This window comes from Balaenoptera musculus, chromosome 21, assembly GCF_009873245.2.
Source record: "Balaenoptera musculus isolate JJ_BM4_2016_0621 chromosome 21, mBalMus1.pri.v3, whole genome shotgun sequence".
NCBI lineage: Eukaryota > Metazoa > Chordata > Mammalia > Artiodactyla > Balaenopteridae > Balaenoptera > Balaenoptera musculus.
In genome coordinates, this window is record NC_045805.1 from 8,699,876 (window position 1) to 8,717,877 (window position 18,002).

At 37.2% G+C, this 18,002-nt stretch overlaps 1 protein-coding gene across 1 annotated transcript in view; it reads left to right on the plus strand.

Moving 5' to 3' along the window:
* CSMD1 (CUB and Sushi multiple domains 1) overlaps nucleotides 1-18,002 on the plus strand; it is a 1,821,542-nt gene that overhangs the window by 533,717 nt on the left and 1,269,823 nt on the right. Inside the window, exon 3 of the mRNA XM_036838958.1 lies at nucleotides 311-423. Coding sequence (XP_036694853.1) covers nucleotides 311-423 — 113 coding nt within the window. The remainder of the gene's footprint in view (nucleotides 1-310; nucleotides 424-18,002) is intronic.

The window sequence follows — 18,002 nt, forward strand, 5'->3', positions numbered from 1 at the left end:
TTCGCACAGCAGGTGTAAGGATGACTGCATTGCTGTAAGTTCTGTGTGCTCTCTTTAGACAGTGGTGTATTGTACATGTCCTTCAAGAAAAAAATCTTTTCAAAAAGTGTTTAAATAAGCAAACTCTGGTCCCTGAAAATGCTTCATTTCAATTACCTGGCAACACCTGGTGTATGGATCACGTAATTGTTCAGTGACTTATGTCAAATAAACAGGCCACAGTGGAAAGAGGAATTGAATGACTTCATCAAATAAGCTTCAATAACAAGTTCACGCTTTTTGACTGTATTCACCTCTTTTTGAAATTTAGGTTGTCGGGATTTCAGCTCCCTTCCTGCATCGTCAGCACCGGCTCCATCCTTACTCTGTGGTTCACGACAGACTTCGCCGTGAGTGCCCAGGGCTTCAAAGCCCTGTATGAAGGTAAGATGCTCGTTGTGCACTGCACACACCCACCGTCCAGATGACCTCACGCTGAAGATTTTCATGCAAACGGAAGCTGCTATTTCAGAGGTGGTTTAATGGTGCAAACATTTGACTTGTGTGCTTTGATGATGGGAGAACACTATTTACTACAATGGCCCAACATTCTAGCACAAAACGTGTGTTGACAATTTTCCTTTACTGGTAGAACTTTTTGATTGGAAGAGTGGTTTTTCTTTTGACATGTGGTAGAGAAGTTTTGAGAATTTAGAATACTAATTGATAGAGTGCCTTTTCTGTGAAGAATTAATTCTTAAGGCAGACATGTTTTCTTAAAATTATTGTTGGACAGTAATACTCAGAGTTGGTGCTTAGGTAAAGGGAATTCCATTGCGTGAGTTTTGGTTGACAAAGTGGAAACTTTTAATGGAGAAAATGATTTCAGTTTTACTGTTTGGAGCTTGCAAGGCATCAGGAGTGAGTTTTGTTTTGTTTTTGTTTTTTGGTGTTTTCGGATTTTGTGCCAAGGTGCCCTTAGGGTCTTGCTGTCATTGGTGACTGTTTGGGGCAGAAATTTTAAGAAGATAAAAGAGAGTTCAACCTTTGATAGAGGGAATAATACAGATGATCACTTTAAGTATTCGGTTTTAAGAAATTGCACTACTAATACTGTAAGTGTAAATGCTGAGGTCTCTTTAGTCTTGTTTCACATAGATATTTTAAATTTTCTTTCATGTGTAACACAAAATCTTTCATTTTTAACATAGACTCTGAAGCCCATGAATTGAAAAGGACTGTGGGTAAGGGATAGCCCAATCCCTATTTACAACACACACTGTTCACTTAACGAGCCTTTCTGGGTTCAGTCACATCTGTGTATGTTCTGTTTGGAGTGTTCTCTACACTTGGGCAAAAATCATTCTTCGTGGAAAGATAAAATCTACATGTGCTTTGTGCAACTGAACTTAACTACTATGCAATTATCAGAAAATACAAGGGTAGAATGTCCTCTTTGCACAGTAAAATAAACAGAGCAATTTATCCTTTTATTTAAAGTCTTATGTGGAATGATGCTTAGTATTGTATACTATTCTGATTCCAATTCTTCCAGGCCACTGCGTTTATATATAAACCTGCATCAGTGGCCTGAAAGGGTAACTCATCTTTAAGTATATTACTGATTACCAGGGGATAATTTAATCTTTGGAAGAGTAACAGGCTAGTTTAAGATTAATGGGTGCTATTATCTTTCAGATTTGCTTGTATCTACCACTATCCTGTTATACCCTAACTTCACATAATTTCTTTTTCGCTTAACATTACAAAAGTGTTTCTAAAGCCATCTGTACTAGGTACTGTGAAACAGAACTTGTCCAATCAGCATATATGGTATTTGCTCGGAAGGTAGATAATGCTTCAACATTTTAGAAACCTTGGCAATTTTCCTCCCCTTTCTGACAAAGTTGATCCTTGAATATCATGTTTTGTTAAATTTCGTAAGATAAATGTTGCAGAAACTCTACTGATGCTGGGAGATTGCCAGATGAATAATTCTACTGAATCTTTCCGGGCTATTGTTGTTGGTGTTAGTGGTTGTCAGCATGGTAAAATAAAAAATGATTGAGATTTTTCTCTGTTGGGAAAATGTTTATGAGTTATTAACAAAATTGGGAAAATGAGAAAAGTAAACAAGGTCATGAGTTCAATGTATTTTTTCAAATGTTGATGTGTGAAGATGCAGTTTTTTGAAATTTGTGTTTTTAAATAGTGACATTACAATATAGTCTGATATTTACAAGTTAATACAAGTCATTATTTTGAAAGAAAAAACTATTAAAATAAAAAGTACTTTGTCAGCAAAACAGAAATTGTATAAAATATTCAATATCTTTATTTGTAAAATAGTTCTCAATTAGATTAAAGGTCTACTGAGAAAATAAATTTGTACTGTCTGGAGAAATAAAGTTAAATAGTCTAAACAGAAGATTAAAGACTAGAGAATTTATCTAGAAGAGACTAAAGCTTTCACTGTAGGTATCAACTGATTTATCAATAGTATCAGTTCTCACAGGGAATTTAGACATAATTGTAACTTACCAATGTAGTGGTCATGGGGAAAAGTGAGATTTTTATTGAGCAGTGTATAAAATATGTAAATACACTTATTCGGATATAATATTAAGCAGAAGCAGTGATAATAGTCAGAAAAATGTCTAAAGTCGTTTTGTAACCAGAACATTGAATCCCACTGGTTTTTATATTGGCAAGACTCCATCAAGTAATTAATATAAGCCAAATAATATAATAAAACGTCCACGTCTTATCCAAGACCTCTAAAGAGAATTTAATTTAAAAATGTAATACTAGGGCTTCCCTGGTGGCACAGTGGTCAAGAATCCGCCTGCCAATGCAGGGGACACAGGTTCGAGCCCTGGTCCAGGAAGATCCTACATGCCGCGGAGAAACTAAGCCCGTACGCCACAACTATTGAGCTCTGTGCTCTAGAGCCCACTAGCCACAACTTCTGAGCCCGCGTGCCACAACTGCTGAAGCCCACGCACCTAGAGCCCGTGCTCCGCAACAAGAGAAGCCACTGCAAGGAGAAGACTGCACACCGCAGCGAAGAGTAGCCCCCGCTCGCCGCAACTAGAGAAAGCCTGTGCACAGCAACAAAGACCCAACACAGCCAAAAATAAATAAATAAATTTATTTTTTTTAAAATGTAATACTAAATCAGCTTAAAAATTTTTTTCTCTAGTTCTTAAACCATTACTAATTTATCTAATTAAAATTAGTAATTATTTAGTATTACCATATTGATGTTTAAATTTCTAATTTTCATTTATTTGCTTGAATTGGAGAAAATCTTCCAAATTTAAAAAATCTGTCTATACAGAATAACCTTTATAATAAACTTAATCAAGGAACTGAACTTTATTATAGTTTGCTGATGGTACTTTGGACTGGTACATTGCATAAATTATTCATACATAGAGATATTAAGCTACCTAAGGAGTATGGAAACAATAAATTAAAATATTCTAATTGATGCATTTGGTTGTTGAATTTAACCCTGGAAATTAAATGGAAATATTTATAAATTTCACACTAACATTATTCACATACAGTAATTAGCTCTCTAAATAGTGAGTAAGTTTATAGATTGTTGATGAAATCAACATATTTTAACCCATAAATACAGACTAATAAAATTGTAGTTACTAATTTAGTAGGGTGTTTTATAATGTTAAATTTCCTAGTTCCGTCACTGAACATTATTCTTCGTGGTCAACCAAAGAATTTGCATAATTTTCTTTGGTAAATTTATAACAAAAAATATTAGGATTACACATAATTTACAGTGAGATGGATTACTATCAAAATTCCTACATTTATCCAATACTGAAGTCCTATGTGTATAAATAGCATTCATTCATGTATTTCTATTTGCCAACTTCCTTTCATCAAGATCTCAGTTACTAAAATAAAATTATTTTTGTCATCAAGTTTATTTATGATTTAAGAAAAAAAATCATATAGAAGGTCGGAAAATTGACATGGCATGTCAGGACGTGACAGATATTATGTCATGACAAACGTGTGACAAGGCAGTCATTAGACTTAAGGACAAAGAGAACAAATCCATTTGGTGACATGGGACAATCTCGAGCTTATGCCCCAAAGAACTTGTCACTCTGATGCTCTTTTTATTTTTTCATTTTTTAAGAGGGAAACCTTCCCCTGTTTTAATGCTTTTTCTTACTGGTGACAAAGTGAACTAAGCATTAGAAACAGTAGTGAATATATGATGAAAACTCTTCAACTCCCAATTTTTGGTTCTGAAGTCTGATTTATTTTTAAGTGACATTTCTCTTGTTAATGCACATCTTTATTTTTATCCTGAATATCATTTCAAATGTTTCATGAATTACTTGGTAATTTTTCATACATTGACTTTTAATAATTTTAGTATTGGTTATATTTTTAAAATTTAGTTTTTTACCAATTATTTACTATAATTTAGATGGACTTTTTAGATATTTTTGCAAGTGAAATAAGTTTCTTTGACAGTGATTGTATTTTGATAATCCAATACTTTGTGTGAAATAGAACTTCTGTATATTATAGTACTTGTACTTGAATAGAAAGCCCCAACTCTGTGATTCAAATTAATGTGTCCAATGTGTATTCACTAGAATAAATACTTTCCTTCTATAGAACATTTCTCTATAGTGTTGGGCAATTCCATTGATTGGGAATTAAATTGGCCAAGGCTTAATCCATGAGATGACAGTTTTTGTAAAGAAATTGAAATGAAAATTTTATGCATATTTTGCCACAGATATTTACATTTTCAATAATTGTTTGGTGAGGCAAAGGAAGGTTAAACTGGATTCTTGTCTAAGGCAAAGCTGATAGAAATGGTAGGAATCTATTCTCTTTAAGATTTCTTTAAAAATGCTGGCTGATGTGGTAGTTGAAAAGGGAAAAATTTTAGCCACAAATGTAGACAGTCAAATATTTTGTTCATAAAATACTAATTTTACAATTCAACATTTATCTCACCTTCCCGTGGTGCCGTATTTGAATATATTGGCCTTAAATATTATTCATGAAATCTATAAGAATCTGACAGTTTAAAAAATCTGTTTAAAAAAAAATACCACCAGTGTAGCGAGGAGGAATTTGACATTACTAAATAGGAAAAATTTGCTTGTGACAGGAAATTGTTTTGCATACCAAATAGCTCATTAGTTGGAGTGAGAAAAACGGTTGCCCACGAAGATGCTTTAAGAGACTCCCTTGGGTTATAAAATGCTATTCTAAAGGAATTCTTCTCTTTCAATTTTTTTTGTCTTAAAATTATTCATTTTATCAATTATAGCATTGTCCTGCTTACTAAGGTATATGTATCTCTATGGATGAATAGATAAATAGTAAATAAATGGATGATAGGTAGGTAGGTAGATAGATGAAAGAGATAGATGAATAGATAATCAATAGATAAAATAGTTAATAGATTGGTAGGTAAATAGATACTTGATAAATAGGTAGACTGGTAGATAGATGGATGCATGTGCCTAGTATGGTATAAAGTGTTATGTACATTTTCTTATTAAATCTTTAAGATTCCTATAAGCAATGTAAAATTACCTAATATTATGGGATAGAGAAAATTAGGTAGTGACCTATAGTTATTTAGTTTGCCAAGACCTTATAACTACTAAATGTGAAAGGGGAAATTCAACAAGTCTATTTCCAGAAATTGTAATTCTTAACCACTTACTATATGTTCTCTCATATAGTTAAGTTTGTTTCCATGTATGAAAATACATACATATGAATACATGCATATTATCACGTGTGTATACATAATTACGTATTTACATATATACACACATACACAAGTGTATATATGATATACACACGGAGAATATACGTATGTTCTTATGCACACACAGATTTACTCATTCATTCTTTCGTTTATTTACTAAGCTTTTATTGAGTATCTGCTAAAGACCCAATACTGAGCTAAATGATAGGAATACAAAGATGGTGGCAGGAATGGTGTCTGTTCTGAAGGAGTAGTAGGGGAACACGACAAAATTCAGTAGAACAGAGAGTGTAATTTGTTCTAATAAGTAGTTACGGTGTTTGACATGATTGGGCAGAAGAGGGAAGGTCAGGTGTACTTGGGGACAGGTAGAGTCCTGACAGAGTTAATGCTTGGGCTGTACCTCATATACAGCGTTTACAAAGCTCAAGTGCTAAATGCCGACTTTGTATCAGTCATTGGGTAGAAGTTCTCCAGGAAGAAGGATCATCAGGGGATCTTTCTGAGTGAGGAAGAATCATGGGCAAAACTATGGAGAAAAGCATTTACCATCTTTAAGAACTGTAGGAAGTTTCCTGGGTCCTGCTTAGAGTTCACGGTGGGCCTGGAGCATGGCCCCTCTGGCTGGCCTCGCAGTTAGGGGGTTGGGTTTATATTGTTTCATGTGTGACGGGGAACACTTCCTCTGTGAGATCCTCAAGGAAAAGGCTGAATTCATCTCACTGGACTGTTACGTAAACGGAAGCATTTTTGTTTGCATGGGCTTCCATTTTACAAGTTTGTCACGTTTTGGCTTTTAAATCATGATTGTGATGCCCAAAACGTTTGCAGAGAGAAGAGGAATAAGGTGGATTAAGTGAATTGTGAACTCTTGCAGCACTTTTAACTTGAGCAATTAGATGGCACATATTATGCCTTCTCTTGTGGCCATTTTTGTTTGCATCCTTGAGGGCAATGAGGGGCTCCAAAGACAAATTTGAATCCTTGACATTTGTCACAAAGTAAATATTCAGAAATATTGTTCGATAAAAATTCTGCACTCAATCCTAGCTTAATTTCAGCCGGTAGTTCATATTTCTTTCCCTCAAAACCTAAGAGGTGACTTGCTAATAAGTGTCACAATTAACGGATTTGAATTTGATTTTCTCTTTGGTTAACACATCTTCTCATCTAGAAGTTCCTAAACACACACACACACACACACACACACACACACAAACACAAACAAAAAACACTGAAATGGTTTAAAGATAGAGTTTAGGTGACCCACAACATCTACAAGCATTCCTTCACTAATGGACTCAATACAGACCCTTAAATGAAACCTGTAAAAACTTAAAGTGGATTAATTTCATTTATTATACATTTATTTTGGGGAAGCAAATGGGCTTCATTTTCATAAACTACTTAGAATTTCACCAGAGAAACGTGAATCTTGGCTACAGTTCTCACCTTTCATTCTGGCTTCACTAAGTAATTAACTCCAGGGGTGGGTGGGTCTTCTTACTGAGAGTATGTTTCTTGTTCACTGAATGTATTTGGCATTTCCCTCTGACACATCCCTCCAGCAGAATCTTCTTTCCTTTAACATCCATGGACCTGGATTTAGAAAGAGCAGCTAGATTATTACCCTTCAAGCTCAAAGCTTTATTTAGGATGTCAGCGCTGATTTAGTTCTCCCTTGAGGTGATTATCCAAACTCAACCTGAATTAAAGTGTGGAATGTGAGTGACCCACCTGGCAGGAGAGAAACATTTCTGATTGAAGAAAGTGGTGGCCGAGGCACAGCAGCTAGCTATCCATCAGCCAACACTGTAAGATTATTTTGGATTTATAACAATTACTGAGGCTGAAACAAATGGGAAACTTCTCAAATTACTTTCCTCTTGAGTATTAGATACTCCGTGTTGGTAAACCCAGGTGAGGACACACCTTCCTGAGGACACGTTTCACCTGGTTGTAGAGAGCAGAGCAGTTGGTCCTCATATCAGTCCTTCCCTAGGCTTAGTTGCCAGAGCCTGGGTACCCATTTTTTGTTCTTGATTTGCAGGGGTGTTCAACAGTAGGTACCCTAGGACCATTAATCAAAGGTTTTGGAATGGCACTTGAAGTTAATTACTGCTGTTAGTAACATGAATACTAACACCTCCAAAACGTGCAGAGATAGGAGAGAGGTAGCGACTTTCTGAAAGTTCAACTTTAAGTCAATCAAATGATGGGTCAGAGCAGACAGAAGGAGAGCCGCCACCAGGAAGCGAGCGTAGGCAATGTAGAGAGGCTGGTATATAACCGATGGCTATTGATATGTCTGATGAAAGAACAAAGATGGAATAAGTGCCAGAGGCTAAGCCACATCCAGTGAAACTCAGCCAAGAGGAGAGGGATGCTCAGCCAGCAGCTCTGTGAGCCCCTCGGTCCACCCAGCACGTCCCTGCTGTGGGTGTGGCCAGGAGTTGAGGTGGACCATTCGCCAGTGCAAGGCGCTCCCTGCTCTGGGTCCCATGCTGTATACGACTTTCTCCATTTGAGAGTCATGGATATCTCACTGTCTATGAGGTTGTGAGATTACGTGCATAATTTGGTACGTAGACTTCATAGACTTCCTCCGGATCCAGTTCTCAGTCGTTCCATAACTTCCGTAAAGGTCAGAATGGCTTCTGTCAGTTGATGGTATCAGCTCTGCTCCCTTGAGGCATCAGAGGTTCTTCAGTCAGGTTGTTGCTGCTTATCTCATTTCTTGTTTCTCTTGCTTTGATTCGGCTCCTGTAAGCAAAGCTGGGCTTACAGTTTGGCTTCATATACGGGCCCGGAGTGCTGTGGGATGGGGTTAGGGCTGTCCTGCCAGTGCAAATCGTCTAGTTCCTGTGGATTGTAATTTATTAATTTGGCATTTTGATATGTTCTGTGAACTTAATTACTGTGCGTTTACCCTGGAGACATGAATCTGCTTTCTGTGCGCTGCAAAATCCAGTTTCTGATTCAGTAGGAGTGGATCATTGTGAATCCGTCAGATCATAAAATCTACAGTGAGATCTACTGAGTGATATTAAGTCGGTTCTCTTTCCCTAGTGAGACACCAACACACACACACACTCTTGCAGACTCCCACTCACACTGTTTATATTGTCAGGTACAGTTTCCCTTCAAACATCAGCCTAAGAAAACATCTTCTTCAAAGTACTCAATACTGTTAAAAAGACTTCGTTTTAGTCTTATATATATTGACCTAAGGGAACATCCATGGTACAAGGAAGTGAAAAAAATGCAGTATAGGGACTTCCCTGGTGGTACAATGGTTAAGAATCCGCCTGCCAATGCAGGGGACATGGGTTCGAGCCCTGGTCCGGGAAGATCCCGTGTGCCGCAGAGCAACTAGGCCTGTGCGCCACAACTACTGAGCCTGCGCTCTAGAGCCCGCGAGCCACAACTACTGAGCCCGCCTGCCACAAGTACTGAAGCCCGTGTGCCTAGAGCCCATGCTTCACAACAAGAAAAGCCACCGCAGTGAGAAGCCCGCGCACCGCAACGAAGAGGAGCCAATGCTCGCCGCAACTAGAGAAAGCCCGCGTGCAGCAACGAAGACCCAACGCAGCCCCCCCCCAAAAAAAAGAGCAGTATAATCCCATTTCGGTCAAAAAAATATTTTTAAAAGTACTTGTGTAACTATGTATGCACGCATACGTGTGTGTGTGTGTGTGTGTATCCATCATCCATGTATATGTATAGCATACACAATATGAGTATTCAGAAGAGTACAGGAGGATACCTGAATTTTAATAAACATGACTTTGGGGAGTCATTGGAATGCTTAAGAAGAAGTATTGCTTGATTTTTCTCTGTATTATTGAGTTATTTAGCTTGTTGCAATGAATATTAAAAAAATTAAGTAATGAGCATCATAAAGGGAAACATCTGTAGATGATATTAGAAATTAATATTCTTAAATGGATCTATGGCTCTTACCTGGAAATAGAATACAAAGTGGGACCAGGTAATTAAAAGGCCTTCAATATTGTTTTCAAATGGCTGAGTTCTTAGTTTCTAAGGTCAACCCTGTAGCTGAATTTTTTCTTTTAAAAATAAGGGAAAACAATGTGTACTTACTAGAAAACTACACACAGAAATAGTAGTCTGTCTAAAAGGGACTTAATAAAAGACAACTTAATTACATAGAAGAGGCATCTTTAACAAAATAAGGATTGGTTAATGCCTGACCTCCCAAAATGTAATGGTACTTGCATTTCTTAATATATTTCCTCATGATCATAATTTAAGTTTTATCCTTTGTACCCACTCATCTCCCAAGATTTTTCTCTTACTTTTTTGTTGATTTTTCCCAATAATATCTTGTGTCATAGACAAATTTCCAAACTAATATGTGTATGTATTTGGTAATAAGTAATCTCAGGTAATGTGTGCAAAAAGTGAGCATTATTTAAAATGAAGTTTATAAGCAAAAATAATGTTAGATGATTTTTCTCTTAACAGTTTCTCTTTTCTGGCTATCATGGGTCTTTAATGAGCCACTCAATACACTAGAAATTAGACAACCTGTCTATTTAAACACTCTCAGGCCTTGGCTATCTACTATTCGGGCACTAGAAATGGGAAGTGTCGGCAGAATTAATTACTTAAATGTTTATATGTGGATGGTGCATAGATTCTGAGGTCTGGGTTTAACCCAGTTTCCCAGTCGCTATGAGTGTGACCATTGGATAAGTTACTTAAGCACTTATTGTATCAGATTCCTCACTTGCAAAATTAAGGATGAAGAGTACCAACCTCACAGAGTTGTTATGAAACTTGCAGAAGATGAGCTCTTTAAACCATGTGGCTCTGTCCCTGGTATATAACACTTTTAATTTATTCTTCCAGCTCTGCAGTATTGGCATAGAAGCTGACCTCAAAAAGTGTAATGTATGGTTATTTCTTCTAAATTAGGAATTATATAAGCTTCTTTAATGCTTATATCCTTCCCGTTCTGTGCTGATTTCCCCTTTGCCATCTTATTCTTGGGACACTTCTGTCTACCTCTGTCCCAACTGCTCTGTGCTTTGTGTCTCTTCAGCTTTTTCTGGTACACAGTTAAAAAAAAAAAAAAAGGCAAACATGAATGATTCTATGTTTTTCAAAGTGAGGGTGCAAAAAAACAGATGCATCCCTGGTAAATTTTTGAGTGACTCTTTCTGGTTTTAGGACAAACTGGCAAGTTGTACATTGTAGTGAGTGTAACTTCAAAATTTTTCTCAACTCTCAACTCAAGTAGGTAGGCATTTTTACTCTTCTTTTGTTGTTGATTTGTTTATTCTCTAGTCTACAATAAGAAGAATATAGGATAGAGATCACTGAGGAAAGGTGAAATTACATTTTTTATACTAGCTACTGGTTATAGGAGAAGATGTGAAAGAGTGAGATTGATTTGAATTATAAATAGAAAAGCACACAAGCATCCATGGACTGAAATCAAAAGTACCCAAGAATGCTGGAAATGCACATTATAAATTAGGACAAAAATATATTACAATTTGATACATCAAAATCACTTCAGTCTTGGGGAAGCAGACCTGCCTCCCATCTGTAGGCCCTGTTATGAGAGATATGGAAATTACATGAAATATAATCAGTCTGTAGCCCTATGTAAAAGTTAAGCTTTAAGCAAACGCTTCGCTCTCTGATATACAGTGAAATTAATGCCAAATGTACATCCAGATGATAAAGAGATACAAATATTTATCTGCAGAGTCCTTAACTCAGTCTACAGGAGATTCAGAGTTCATTTCCATTTCTGACTTTGCACTTAAAATGTAAATTTATTATCATTTCTGATACTCTTGCTAGAGAAGGTTAACGGATCACTGAATATCAAACAAGCATCCCTATTGCTAAATCTAAGCATATTTTTCAAACGCTGTGTTAATCGAAAAAGTTTCTCATCTTACTAAGCAGTTTCTTCTTTCTGTATTGTGTTCTTTAAATATATCCAGAAAACATCAATCTAAAATGTCTTCTGAATAATATATATGAGGTTGGCCTCAGTAGGATTCATTTTCTGAGATCGTCAGTTATGGGTTTATTCTTAACCTCAACATTGATTCTATTGATTAACTTGAAAAAGCGTCATATAAAATTGCACTGTGAGTTTGTGCATTTTCTATAATCAGTCATTTCTTCCCATTCTAATTGTTTATTTCACTTATTTCTTTGTGCTAATCAGAGTAATGTAAACCTAAAGAGGAAATGCTTTCAATTATGTCCGAGTGTTGACTGAAAGAATGAGCTACAGAAATGAAGGTAAACTTTCAAATAAAGAAAAGCAATATTTTTTTCTTTTATTTGTATCCTCCCAATTTTTTTCCCTAAAAACCAATAATCGAGAATCTGGTCTGCAAACATACCCTCCTCATGATAGCAGAGGATGACGTGCCCTTTCTAGTTGAGTGCCCTGTTTGTTCTAACGCGCTTCCTTGAAGACATCCTTGACATTGGTTCTTTCAGAATATAACCTCATATTTCTTTCTTATCCTCCGGAGTTAAAAAAAAAAAACCAACAAAACAACCAAAACAAAAACCCACCATTTAACAAGAGAAGAGTGGCCTGGGGCCTGTCAACTTGCAACATGAATTTGTAGAGCTCCAATTAAGCTGCAGTAGTCATTTTAATCATATGTATCTTCTAAGTGTTAATTTTGTTTTTCCAAGCATACATACACTTTTCTTAAAATATGCTTTTAAATATTAGAATAATGGAATGGAAAGCCACATTTGGGAAGGAGAGGCGGGTGGGTGAGGGGACAGCTGGTGTGTGGGGGACATTTCAGTTTCCTCCTTCAGTTCTGTCTGTGTGTAGGAGGGTAACAAATGGGAGATTTTGTGCAGGAATAAGCTGAAATGGAACACATTTCAGCTTTGGTTGTGTTATCCATCTCAACACATAAGAGTGGGGTTTTAGCATTCCACATCTTATTTTTTATTTTTTAAGACTTTCACACTTGCTCAAAACTTTCCCATATGCCACAATCCTGACATGTGTATCAAAATTTACATATTTACTTGACTTCTTTTTTTTGTGGGGGGGGGAGGGAGGAAAGCTAAGATGTGTGAATCACGGGAACAACTATGGCTTTTTATCTGAGTGTAGTGATAACAAATTATTTTTGTATTATTTAAGTTCACCAAGTCAAAGTAACTAGTTAACATGTACTTATAATTAATCCGTGCTGAAGGTCTTAAAAAAATTGAGGTATCATTTCCCTTTTAAACTAGTGTATAAAATAAACACAAACAATTTGCACTGTGAATTTAAACAATCAAACACAACATTCCAATGAAATACAGCATTACATTACAACATTTGTAATATTCTTCAGGTGGTATATTAGCCACATTTAATAAAGGTCTTTCAACAACCTCCATATAAGGTGCCATCTAGCCTATTAAACTGTAGTCACATTAACACTTTATAATAAAAAATACTTTATTGTATGTTAATTTTCATTTAACCCTTAAAACTTTATGAGTAGGTACTTTATTCCTATAGAGATATGGCAGTTTTCGAAGTGTTGACATCCATTGTTAAAAGAGCTGGAATTAGGTTTGGTCCCTCTAAAAAGAACTGGCCAACTTCTTCTGTCAAGGGTCAGATAGTAAATGTTTGTTGCGCTGCAGTTTGTCTGATCTTTGCCCAACTACTCAGTTCTGCTGGTACAATATGAGGTGTGATAGCCGCCCTAGACAGCTTGAGGGCTTGAGCGTGGTTGTCTTCTGATACAACTTGATTAACAAAGATAGGCGGCCATTGTGTGGGACCTTGACCCTACAGCCAGAGCACTTTTCCTTTCCTCGGAAGTCAGGTGTTCTTTCTTCTGTGTCAGTTCTGCTTCTTATGTAACCCAGCCTCTTAAGGCCCAGTCAAAAAAGTAAGTGGACCCTGAGAAAAGCTGCCAAAGCGGCAGGTCTAGTTGTTTTGCTGCAACTGATCAGACAACTTTGTTAGTTAGCGGAGTCCAACACTAGGTGACTCAGGAGTGTTTGTAAATTTAAGTCATTGTTAAGTTGGCAGTCAACACATTCTCTGTTGTTACTTGCAGACAGCGCTTGTTTAAAAGGTTTACCGTTGTATTTTTTGTGTGAGACATGGCAGTAAGTGTCAGTAGTTCCAGTAGTGTTTCAGTCCCAGCTTTCCAAGGTTCCTTTGTGTGTGTATTTTCTTCTCAGAAGCTCCTGTATCGACAGGCATCACGCTTTGATTTCAACCCCAAAGGCACTCCTTAAACTTCTTAGTATAAAACGTAATACCGGGCTTCCCTGGTGGCGCAGTGGTTGAGAATCTGCCTGCCAATGCAGGGGACACGGGTTCGAGCCCTGGTCTGGGAAGATCCCACATGTCGCGGAGCAACAAGGCCCGTGAGCCACAACTACTGAGCCTGCGCGTCTGGAGCCTGTGCTCCGCAACAAGAGAGGCCGCGATGGTGAGAGGCCCGCGCACCGCGATGAAGAGTGGCCCCCGCTTGCCGCAACTGGAGAAAACCCTCGCACAGAAACGAAGACCCAACACAGCCAAAAAGAAATAAAATAAAATAAATTAATTTAAAAAAAAAAAAAAAAAAGTGGATGTTCACAATTTAAAGTGATTGTTTAAAAAAAAAAAAAAAAAAAGTAATACCAACTATTTCAAGTCCCTACTTTCATCTTATCAATGCCCAGAGAACAGTTAATAGAAAATTCATTAGAAAGAGATGGCTGCTGATATACAGTTTTTATGTTGTTGGGAAAAAAATTTTTTTGACTTTCAGAAATAATTTTCGTAGAACATCTATGTGTCACTTATATTTCCTTAAACTTTGTCGGTTTAAATCTGGCGAGTTAACCAGTGGAGGCCCGATGGTGAATAGTTGGTATCGTTTTTCATTGTACTCTCCAAGGACAAGTGTGCAATGCAAGTCACTGGTGCTGTTTGGAAGGGGTTGGGAGCACTTTACAGTATAAATCTGTGCCAGTGGAAAAATCCTACTCAGCATAACTAAATTGTAATATGGGAACTGTTCTGCTCACTGCCATCTGACAGCTGTTTGGTTCCTCTGTGAAATGAATTAGTGCTGTCATTTTACTAATAGACCAAAAATAAAATCGCTGGCATTGTTTCCAGCAGCCAGTTCTAACAGAAGCCAGTTGAAATGAATTGCCCCCTCTCTGGTCACAGTCATGCCTGTTACAGGACAGGCCATCAGAACATAAGGCATTACTCAGAATACTAATTAAGGAAAGCAGAATGCTTCTCAGAGCCAGCGTTACTTTGGGTGGACTAAAAATAACCGCAGAGGTTTCTAAACTCCTGAGTGGCTGCTTTTTCAGGTGAGTCTCAAGGCATGCCCTCCTCCTGGCACAGAGGATGTGTATGTGACCATGCACCAAACTCAGATACATCTAAAGCGTTTCTTACGCATCTGGTCTGGTGCAAACTCTAAGGATGGTTTTGTGAGAAACAATACAAATGTGTCCTCCCTTACAGAGCTTCCCGACCAGAAGGGTTCTGTGTCCTGCACAGGGATGATGATATGCTATGAAAAACTATGTTTGTGTGTTTATTTTTGATCATCATCAACAACAAAAAACCCTGATGTTTTTCATCATGTAATTCTGAATCCAGGTTCCATGGCATTTATATTACAGTTATTCATTGAGCTGCTAGATGTTTCACATGATCTCAACTTACTCTTTTAAACCATCCAGATACAGATAGGTAATAAAATGCTCCTTTTACAAATGAGGAACTGGACTTAAGCACCGTAGTCGTGTTCATACAGCTAGTAGGTGGCTGGGGCCAGAATTTAAAACCATTTCTACTCTTAGAAAATTGGAAAGCAAGAAACTGTCGTCTAAAACTAGGTGGCAGTTCCTTCACCCTATTAAGATAATTATCATTTTCCTTTTCACTTGTCTTTTCCAAGCTAAACATTCCCAGTCCATGCAAAACCATAGGTTTGAGTGAATAAAAGACCAAAATCCTCCTTTGAATAAGGCACATTGCGTTGCGTTATCTTTTCTGAAGTGGGAGTGCATTCTAGATGTTTACTGATGGGTGGGGAAGAAAAAGGTCGAAGATGCCTTTTCTGAATAGCATCCTTCTACCAGGGCAGCACTGATAGGAGAGATGGCACAGTCTTGTGCTTATATTGTATGGGCTCTGGAATAGACCACCTCCAATTTTATTACTTTGTCACTTTTTTTTTTAAACATCTTTATTGGAGTATAATTGCTTTACAAGGTTGTGTTAGTTTCTGCTGTATAACAAAGTGAATCAGCTATACATATACATATATCCCCATATCCCTTCCCTCTTGAATCTCCCTCCCACCCTCCCTATCCCACACCTCTAGGTGGTCACAAAGCACCGAGCTGATCTCCCTGGGCTATGCGGCTGCTTCCCACTAGCTATTTTACATTCGGTAGTGTATATATGTCCATGCCACTCTCTCACTTCATCCCAGCTTACGCTTCCCCCTCCCCATGTCCTCAAGTCCATTCTCTATGTCTGAGTCTTTATTCCTGTCCTGCCCCTAGGTTCTTCAGAACCTTTTTTTTTAGATTCCATATACATGTGTTAGCATATGGTATTTGTCTTTCTCTTTCTGACTTACTTCACTCTGTATGACAGACTCTAGGTCCATCCATCTCACTACAAATAACTCAATTTCATTTCTTTTTATGGCTGAGTAATATGCCATTGTATATATGTGCCACATCTTCTTTACCCATTCATCTGTTGATGGACACTTAGGTTGCTTCCATGTCCTGGCTATTGTAAACAGAGCTGCAATGAACATTGTGGTACATGACTCTTTTTGAATGATGGTTTTCTCAGGGTATATGCCCAGTAGTGGGATTTCTGGGTCTTACGGTAGTTCTATTTTTAGTTTTTTAAGGAACCTCCATACTGTTTTTCATAGTGGCTGTATCAATTTACATTCCTACCGAGAGTGCAGGAAGGTTCCATTTTCTCCACACCCTCACCAGCATTTACTTGTAGATTTTTTGATAATGACCATTCTGACAGGTGTGAGGTGATACCTCATTGCAGTTTTGATTTGCATTTCTCTAATGATTAGTGATGTTGAGCAGCTTTTCATGCGCTTCTTGGCCATCTGTATGTCTTCTTTGGAGAAATGTCTATTTAGGTCTTCTGCCCATTTTTGGATTGGGTTGTTTGTTTTTTTGATATTGAGCTGCATGAGCTGCTTGTATATTTTGGAGATTAATCCTTTGTCTGTTGCCTCATTTGCAAATATTTTCTCCCATTCTGAGGGCTGTCTTTTCGTCTTGTTTATGGTTTCCTTTGCTGTGCAAAAGCTTTTACATTTCATTAGGTCCCATTTGTTTATTTGTGTTTTTATTTCCATTTCTCTAGGAGGTGGGTCAAAAAGGATCTTGTTGTGATTTATGTCAAAGAGCGTTCTTCCTATGTTTTCCTCTAAGAGTTTCATAGTGTCTGGCCTTACATTTAGGTCTTTAATCCATTTTGAGTTTATTTTTGTGTGTGGTGTTCTGGAGTGTTCTAATTTCATTCTTTTACATGTAGCTATCCAGTTTTCCCAGCACCACTTACTTAAGAGGCTGTCTTTTCTCCATCGTATATTCTTGCCTCCTTTTTCAAAGATAAGGTGACCATATCTGCGTGGATTTATCTCTGGGCTTTCTTTCCTGTTCCATTGATCTATATTTCTGTTTTTGTGCCAGTACCATACTGTCTTGATTACTGTAGCTTTGTAGTATAGTCTGAAGTCAGGGAGCCTGATTCCTCCAGCTCCGTTTTTCTTTCTCAAGATTGCTTTGGCTATTCGGGGTATTTTGTTTCCATACAAATTGTGAAATTTTTGTTCTAGTTCTCTGAAAAATGCCATTGGTAGTTTGATAGGGATTGCATTGAATCTGTAGATTGCTTTGGGTAGATAGTCATTTTCACAATGTTGATTCTTCCAATGCAAGAGCATGGTATATCTCTCCATCTGTTTGTATCATCTTTAATTTCTTTCATCAGTGTCTTATAGTTTTCTACATACAGTTCTTTTCTCTCCTTAGGTAGATTTATTCCTAGGTATTTTATTCTTTTTGTTGCAGTTGTACATGGGAGTGTTTCCTTAACTTCTCTTTCAGACTTTTCATCATTAGTGTATAGGAATGCAAGAGATTTCTGTGCATTAATTTTGTATCCTGCTACTTTACCAAATTCATTGGTTAACTCTAGTAG